Below are 8,446 nucleotides of genomic sequence, written 5' to 3' on the forward strand. Positions count from 1 at the left end.
GGCAGGCGGCGCTGGACAGAGGCTACACGGTCCAGGGGGAGATGTTCTCAGGTCAGCCCCTGCCTGCCCCGGGTTGGCGTCGGAGATGCCCCGGCTCCGGGGAAGGGGTGACGGAGCCTGGAGTAGGGTCTGAGACACGTCCCCCTCCTCCCCCAGCGGCGGACATGGCGAAGCTGGCGGCGGAGGTGTTCCCGTGCCGGGCGGAGCTGCTCACGGGAGGCCTGGAGGGAGCCAACCGGGACAGGATCCTTCGCCACCTTGCTGCTGGCTGCCCCGTGTTGGTGCCGTATCCTTCTCCCACGTGGCCCCCCAGCTGGGATGGGCCCACGCAGCCGCGGCAGGTGCCGTCTGGGTCCCGTGGGGGGAGTGATGTGTCCGCTGTGTCTTTGGAGGGGTACTGGGGGGGGCGTCGTGGCTCTCCCTCCACCACCTCCAGGTCTCCCTCAGCTTCGCTCAATGCCCCCGGGCTGCGGAGGTGGCTCTGGGAGGGGTGGCGACGGCGTGGTCATCCCCTCAGGCCCCCCGCTGCAGCCTTGACGAGCGCCCAGCTACGATGAGGACTCTAACCACGAGCCCTGCCGCCGGCGTGGATACAAAGCCCACTGGGCCGTCGTCTCGGGTACGGTCCTGCCTGGCCTGGGTGCCACGGGGCTGGTGAACTGTGCCAGGGGTCTGGGAGCCGTGTCCGGCAATTGCCACGGGCTGGTCCCCGCCCCCAGGGCATAGGGGGGCTCTTAGGTGCGGGAGTGCTCAAAGCCTTGGGGGGTGGAAATCTGCTTCAGACCGCGGCCCGGGGGTGGGCAACAGCCCACCACCCCTTTGGGCCCAAAGGGCCACATCCTGCTGCTTCCAGGAGCGGAGCTGGGCTGACAGCCGCTGTGCCCGCAGGAGCCCTTCTGGGTCTGAGGCCCGACGCGCCGAGCCCGCCCTGCCGCGAGGACGAGGAGATCCCAGGGCTCTTCCACCCCCGGGGGCCGGGGCCCCTGCCGGCGGGCGTGGAGGAGACCTACCTGCTGGCCAAGCAGGGCAAGAGCTGGCGCTACCAGCTGTGGGGCTACGGGCAGCTGCAGGAGAGCAACGCTCAGCTGACAGACTTCAGCCCCCGGCGGGCGGGCGACGGCAAGGTCTACATCGTGCCCGCGGGCGGCCTGCAGGAGGGGCTGTGCGGCCAGGCCGTGCTGCTGCACCCCGGGCCCTGACGCCAGGTCAGCAGGGACGTGCCCAGCCCCGGATAGGGCCAAGGGGACGCCTGGGTTCCCCACTTTGAGCTCCAGGAGGTGAGGAGGGATCCCGGCCTCCTATATCCGGCGCTCTGAGGCAGGAGCCACGCTGCCCCGCCAGGCAGGGAAGGGCACCTGGGGACCGGCCCATGCTTCCCCGGGGAGGGACGGGAATGCCAGCCTACACCTGCTCTGCTGCGGAAAGACCTGCGGCCAGATCTGTGGCTCCAGGATTGGGCTCGGAAGTCAGCTCAAGACCCGTCTACGAGCCGCGGTATACCCAGGGACTGCCGGCACCCCGTTTATCCTAATAAACGCGCTACTTACCTTCTGCCTTGCCCACGGCTCTCACGCTCCAGGGTCACACCGCGGCTTCATTCAGTCGAGCGCCCTTCCTTTCCTAGCTGTTTTCTCCCTTTCGTGACTTGCCCGCTCCTCCTGCTTGGCCCTTTAGAGGCTGTTCCTATCCTCGAGTTGTGGTTATCGGGTATTGATTTAAAGCCCTGTCTGCATCGCCGAATCCTACAGCCGTGGGGATGGAAGGGAGCTTAAGAGGTCGCATCCAGTCCAGCCTCTGGCCGGAGGAAGGATCGGCCCTGTGCAAACCAGCCAGGACTAATCCAGCGTGTATCAAATACTGTGGATCCTGACACAGCGGATCTGACGCCAGAGTTTGCTGCAGGAAAAGCAGCGGGGCCGCAGCCGCCAACGTCGTGCTGCTGTGACCTGTCAATAATTGCTGAAGAGCTCCCAGGCCGAGGCTGCGCCCCCGCTACAGAGGGGGCTGTGCCAGGCTGAGCATCTGCCCCAGTGCAATGTGGGGCTGAGCCTGAGCACAGGTGCGGGACCCTGCAGGTTGGTCCCAGCAGGAGCATTGGTATAGTCCGGTCCTCATCCCCAGCCTGAGCTGCAGGTAGCACTTCCGGGGGGGGCTTAAAACCCCCCTGACACATGGACGGGGAGTCCCCCCACCCATGCCTGGTGTCCACCCTGTGGACCTCTGCTCTGCCCTGGAGGAAGTGTTTCTGTATCAGGTGGAGTGACCGGGGGCGGTTGTGTTCAGTGTCATAGATCCATAGATTGTGGAGTCGGAAGGGACCACAATGGATCATCGTGTCTGACCCCTGCCCCTGGCAGGAAAGAGGACCGAGGTCAGATGACCCCAGCCAGGTGACTATGTAGCCTCCTCTTGAAGACCTGCAAGCTAGGTGACAGCACCACCTCTCTTGGAAGCCCATCCAGATCCTGGCCACCCTGACTGAAACATTTCTTCCTAATATCTAACCTAAATCCACTCCCAACTAATTTACACCCGTTATTCCTAGTCACTCCCTGGGGCGCCCTAGTAAGCAGCGCTTCCCCTATTCCCCATTGACCTCCCCTAATAAATGTATAGGCAGCCACAAGATCTCCCCTCAGCCGTCTCTTGTGAAGGCTGAAGAGATTCAGCTCTCTCAACCTCCCCCCGTAGGGTCTATCACGAAGGCCACTAACCATGCTAGTGGCCCTCCTCTGAACCCTCTCGAGATTCCCCGCATTCCTCTTGAAGTGCGGCGCCCAAAACTGGACACAGTACTCCAACTGCAGCCTGACCAGTGCCTCATCACCTCCTTTGTTGTATTAGTCATGCACCTGCTAATCCACAACAAGGTGCGATTGGCCTTGTTGATGGCCTCATTACACTGCCGGCTCATGTTCATCTTGGAGTCAGTTATGACTCCAAGATCCCACTCTGCCTCCGAGCTACTGAGAAGGACACTCCCCAACCGATAGGTGTGCTGGGGGTTCCTCCTTCCCAGGTGGAGTACCTTACATTTATCTTTATTAAATTGCATCCTATTTCTCTCTGCCCATTGATCCAACCTGTCCAGGTCAGCCTGAATCTGCTCCCTGCCCTCCGGTGTACTAACTTTGCCCCATAACTTGGTATCATCAGCCAACTTGGAGAGGGTGCTCGCCACGCCCTCATCCAAATCGCTGATGAAGATATTGGATAATATCGGTCGGAGGACCGAACCCTGCGGGACCCCACTGCCCACCTCCCTCCAGGCCGAGAAGGAACCATCCACCACCGCTCTCTGGTGCGGTCCCTAAGCCAGCTGGCCACCCACCCGACCGTGTAGGCATCCACAGTCTGCTAGCTTCCCAATGAGGACAGGGTGCGAAACTGTGTCGAAGGCCTTCCTAAAGTCCAGGAAAATGACATCAGCCTCGGCTGGAAAACAGGGCGAGTGCACACTCAGCACCTTCGCGGATGACACCGCGCTGGGGGGAGTAGCAGATGCGCTGGAGGGCAGGGCTGGGATCCAGAGGCTTTGACACATTGGACGGCTGGACCAAAAGGAATCTCATGACTGAGGTTCAATTAAGGACAAGAGCAAAGTGCTGCGTTTAGGACAGAGCAGTCCCGTGCACCGGGACAGGCTGGGGGTGACGGGCTGGGCAGCAGCTCTGCAGAAAAGGGCTGCAGAGCAGGCCGGGGGTGACAGTGGGCAATAAGATGGATATGAGCCAGCAGTGTGCCCTTGTTGCGGCATCCTGGGCTGCATGGGTAGGAGCGCTGCCAGCAGATGGAGGGCGGTGATTCTTCCCCTCTATTCAGCACAGGGGAGGCCACATCTGGAGTCCCTTGTCCAGCTGTGGGCCCCCCACGACAGAAAGGGTGTGGATACGTTGGAGAGAGTCCAGCGGAGGGCAAGAGCAGGGGGTTGGAATAGATGTGACCGGAGGGCCCCTCAACCCGAATTTTTTATGATCTCCAAAATCAATTCATTTTGCTGCCTCTTCCAGCCATGGCTCCATGTCCTCCTCTCTGCCCCAGAGACTGCAGGCGCTTGCCCTCCTTGCTGCAACTGCCCTTCGGATCCCTGCAGCCCGCTCCCAGGGCCCCTCCAGCGCCTTTTCCGCCGGCTGAACCAGCCCAGTGCCACCTGCTGCTCTGCTCCGCTCCTCCCCGCCTGGGCCGCACTTTCTGAGCCCATGGGCATCTTTGTTGCCGCCTCTGGACCCTTGTTAGCTTCTCCATGGCCTTGCTCAAAGCCTGGAGCCCACCCAGGCCTTGTCCCGGTGCCTCCCAAAAGCCTCTGATGGCATCCATCCCGTACCGAGAGTCCTCTCTTGCAGAGCAGCTGGGTGGCATGGACATCGGCAGCCATTTTTTTATGGTGCATTGCCCCCTCCCAGTCCCATGAGCTTGGCGCTGCCTGCACTAGCCCGGAGGAGCGGGCAGGCCTCCGTGCCAACCCCGGCAGCCGTGTGAGCTGGGCAGGCTGGGACACATGAGGGCCACCAGGGGGCGCCTTGTGCACATGGCACAGCCGGAGCTGCGGATCCGGATCGGGCCCGTCAGGGTGCCCCCTCCTTGCCCGGATGCCCCTTTGCGCCCATGGAGCTGCGTGGGCTGAGACCAAACCAGCTCATAACTCCCCCAGGGGTGCATGTGCTGGGGTTTTTTTTTTGCGGGGGTGGGGTTTGGGCACGGCTGCCTAGGCCACCATTGCCCCTTGTACAGATGGGAAAACCGAGGCAAGCGAGGGCAGGGCAATCTCAGCAGCAGGGAGCTGCACCCTGGGCCAGAGCCCTGAACCGGGCTGAACACCGCAGCCAGGCTTGTTCGTTAGCCACAAAGAGACGCCGGGAAGCCCTTGGAGGGGCCGGGCTGCTCCGGGTGCAAGCGGGGCCCCGATCCCGGCTGGTCCCGGCGGCTGTGCAATGCCAGGGCAGCTCCCACGTCGGCCGTGTGCCGGGGAGGGGGCTGCTGACGCAGCCGTCAGCTGGCCTGAGGCGGGGGCTGAGAGGGGGGGCCGCCCACAGAGAGCGGCTCCTGCTCCCGCACCCGCACCCGCCCCAACACTGGCAGTTGGGATTAGTCGAGCCTCCCCTGCCCCTGGGAACAACGTGTTGCGCCAAGCTGGACTGGCCCGAAAACCCAGGGCGGGGCCTGGACCGCCCTCCAGAGCCCACGTCCTGGCACAGGGGCTCAGCTTCCCTGTCTCTGGGCCTCCACCAGGCCTGGGAAAAGCACACGGATTAAGGACCCAGGCGAGTGGGAGGCGTGGCCCTTGGCATCCTCTTCCACCAGGTGTGTGGGTCCCGTACCATCCCGCTCTTCACCTGCAGCCTCCTAAAAGCAGGTGGCACCAAGCCGTGGCAGCCGTGCCAGGCACCTACCACGGAGCTGTCATGGCGCTGAGCACGGCCACGCTCCTCTTGCTCGCCCTTGCCCTCACCGGCCTGGCCTGGCTGCTGGCAGGGGCGCAGCGGGGGCGCAGGAGGGGTAGGCGCCTGCCCCCCGGGCCCCGGCCATTGCCCCTACTGGGAAACCTGCTGCAGCTGGACACCAAGGACATGATCCGGTCGCTGACGGCGGTAAGGCGGGTGCAAGCACAGGCTGGGGGGTGGGGCTTAGTTGGCTGTGCGCTAAGTCCTGCAGCTGTCAGCAGCTGGCCACGTGCTAAGCCAGGCATGTGTTGGGAGCTGGCCATGCACGAAACCGAGCGGCTTTTGGTTGCTAGCTGTGCACTAAACCGAGCGTCTGTCGGCAACTGGCCACACGCTAAACTGGGCATCTGTCGCTGCTAAGCCTGGCATCTGTCAGCAGCCAGCCGCGCACTAAACTGGGCACCTGTTGACAACTGGCAGCGCGCTAAACTGAGCGTCTGTCAGCAGCCGACCACGCACTAAACTGAGCGTCTGTTGGCAGCTGGCAGTGCGCTACGGCCCTGTGTTCATGGTGCACCTGGGCTCACAGCCCATGGTGGTGCTGTGCGGCTACCGCACCGTGAAGGAGGCGCTGGTGGACCAAGCCGAGGTCTTTGCCAGCCGCGGGGACCTCCCCGTCGTGTACCGCTTCACCCAGGGCAACGGTGAGCATGTCTTCGCCTTGCCCTGCTCAGTGCCTCAGTTTCCCTGAGGGTGGGGGAGAGGGGAGACCCTAAGGGGCATCTGATGGCACGATGGCACAGGTGGGGTGACCCCGACCCTTGACCCCTGACCCCTGACCCGACAGGCATCGCCTTCTCGAATGGGGACAAGTGGCGGGTGCTGCGGCGCTTCGCCATGCAGACGCTGCGCGGCTTCGGCATGGGCAAGCGCAGCCTGGAGGCGCCGATCCAGGAGGAGGCCCGGTGCCTCGTGGGGGAGCTCGACGGCACCCAAGGTGACGCCGGGGGGGCGGGGGGGGGGGTGGGTTAGGGTCCCCCGTGGGCCGGGTAGCACAGGTCACCCTTGACCCTTGACTGCCTGCTGGGGTGCAATGGGCATGTGAGCACCCCTGCTGACCCCCCTTCCTGTCGCCAGCGGCACCCTTTGACCCCACCTTCCTCCTGGGCTGCGCTGTGTCCAACGTCATCTGCTCCGTGGTGTTCGGGGAGCGCTTCGAGTACACGGACCGCGGCTTCCTCGCCTTCCTCGGCGTCATGAACCAGAACTTCCTCCTGCTCAGCTCCGTCTGGGGCCAGGTGGGGCCTGAGTGGGGCCGGAGCCGGGCCCTGGAGCTCTGGGAAGGGGGCTCAAGGCACGGGGGCCCCACACGGAGAAGCCGGCGGCGGCAGTGCCCGTGTGCGGCTGCTTGCACGAGGGCCGGGGGTCCGGAGGGGTCCTCGGGCAGGTGCACACGCTGGTGGGTGGTACACGTACATGCACATGCATGTCACTGAGCAGTGGGCAGGATGGACGTGCGTGATGTTGATGATGGGTTTCTTGCACACACACACACACGCACACCTTGTCCAGTTCAGTGCACACTCTCTCTCTCTCTCTCTCACATATATACACATGCATGGACACACACACACACACCTTTGTCCAGTTCCTTGGACACTGTCCCTCTCTCTCTCAGACACACATACACACACATATACATATGCAAACACACACACACACACTTTGTCCAGTTCATTGGATACACACACACACTCTCTCTCGCATGCACACACATACACACACAAACACACCCTTGTCAAGTTCATTACACACTGTCTCTCTCTGTCACACACACACACACACACTCACACACATACACCCACGCAGTCTTGATGCGGTCCAGTCCCTCCATGGACCTGACTCCCCGCGTGTGTGCATGCATGTGTCCATGTTTGTGCATGTCCGTGTCCTCCTGTGCAGCTGTACAACCTCTTCCCCGGGCTCCTGCGCTGGCTCCCGGGGCCACACAACCGCATTTTTGCCAACTTCGAGCGGCTGCGGCGCTTCGTGGCCGAGCAGGTGGAGCGGCACCGCCTGGCCCTCGACCCCAACTGCCCCCAGGACTTCATCGACTGCTTCCTCCTGCGCATGGAGCAGGTGAGGGGCGGGGCGGGGCGGCGGGCCAGACCCCGGCACGGGGGGGACCTGCGCGGGAAGGCCGAGCACCTGTGCCAGCTGGCCCTGCCTGCGCCCCCCACTTCCCCCAGTGCAGGGAGGCTCGTCTGGTATTAGCAGACTGGTATTGCTGGGACCCAGGTGTCTGGGTGGGGACTTCCCGGCCTGGACCAAGCCCTGATCCGGCAGGAACGGCAGTGCCCCCCGGACCGATCACAGGAGTCTCCAGCCAGCGCCGGCATCTCCTGCAGGTCGGCAGTAAACAGTAGCTCAAAACCACAGGCATTTAATCAGTATTTAGACAAGGAGCCTCTTTGCTTACTTTTTAAGGAGCCCAGCAATTAGCATCACCCTCCCAGCCAAGTATTCGGAGTAGGGGGCCAGGGTCCCGTGCCAGGTGCAGGCGTCCGGAGCCCGGCTGGCACCCTGGGCACCTCGCTTCTCTGGCCCCGGGGCCCTGGCTGCCGAAGCCCCAGTGCGGGGTTGGGAGCGGGCTGCCCCGTGCCTTGGTTTCCCCCCATCTGTGCCTCCCTTGGGGCATGCGGCGCCTGCTGGGAGGGCGTGGGTGGAACATGTCTAGCAACACCTGGGATGGCAGCTCCTGGGACTGGCGCCAGCGGGATGATGGGAGCCCGGGTGCGCGGGGGCTCGGCTGCACCTGTCTGGAGGGAGGGTCAGTCCTGAGTTCAGCGCCTTGAAGCTGCAAAGCCCCCGTGCCCCCCCCTCCCCCCAGGTGGGTGGGGGAGCCCAGGAGTCCTGCCCGCTGGCACCATGGGCCAGCCCCCTTGCAGAAACAAAGACTCCCCCCCGCCCCCCCAGCCCCTCACTTGCTTTCACCGGCCCCTGCTCCTTTCCTGCAGCCGGGGCAGGAACCCAGGTGTCCTGGCCCTCCACCCCTCCTCCATAGA

The 8,446-nt window shown here is 63.7% G+C and overlaps 2 protein-coding genes across 2 annotated transcripts in view; both read left to right on the top strand.

Annotated features, from left to right (window-relative positions):
• Window positions 1-2: 2 nt before the first annotated feature.
• CUNH19orf54 (chromosome unknown C19orf54 homolog) lies at window positions 3-1,616 on the top strand (the record flags this gene model as incomplete). Its single annotated transcript, XM_006031423.3, has 4 exons — window positions 3-51; window positions 157-286; window positions 549-619; window positions 889-1,616. Coding segments are annotated over 4 exons (561 nt in total), but the record flags the coding sequence as incomplete, so codon positions are not given.
• A 3,449-nt stretch (window positions 1,617-5,065) lies between these two features.
• The window catches only part of LOC102388627 (cytochrome P450 2F5-like), a 5,087-nt gene continuing 1,706 nt past the window's right edge, over window positions 5,066-8,446 (top strand). The window contains exons 1-5 of the mRNA XM_006031386.3: window positions 5,066-5,588; window positions 5,923-6,085; window positions 6,229-6,378; window positions 6,519-6,679; window positions 7,344-7,520. Coding sequence (XP_006031448.1) covers window positions 5,403-5,588; window positions 5,923-6,085; window positions 6,229-6,378; window positions 6,519-6,679; window positions 7,344-7,520 — 837 coding nt within the window. The 5' untranslated portion in view covers window positions 5,066-5,402. The remainder of the gene's footprint in view (window positions 5,589-5,922; window positions 6,086-6,228; window positions 6,379-6,518; window positions 6,680-7,343; window positions 7,521-8,446) is intronic.

This window comes from Alligator sinensis, unplaced genomic scaffold (assembly GCF_000455745.1).
Source record: "Alligator sinensis unplaced genomic scaffold, ASM45574v1 scaffold1667_1, whole genome shotgun sequence".
Lineage (NCBI taxonomy): Eukaryota > Metazoa > Chordata > Crocodylia > Alligatoridae > Alligator > Alligator sinensis.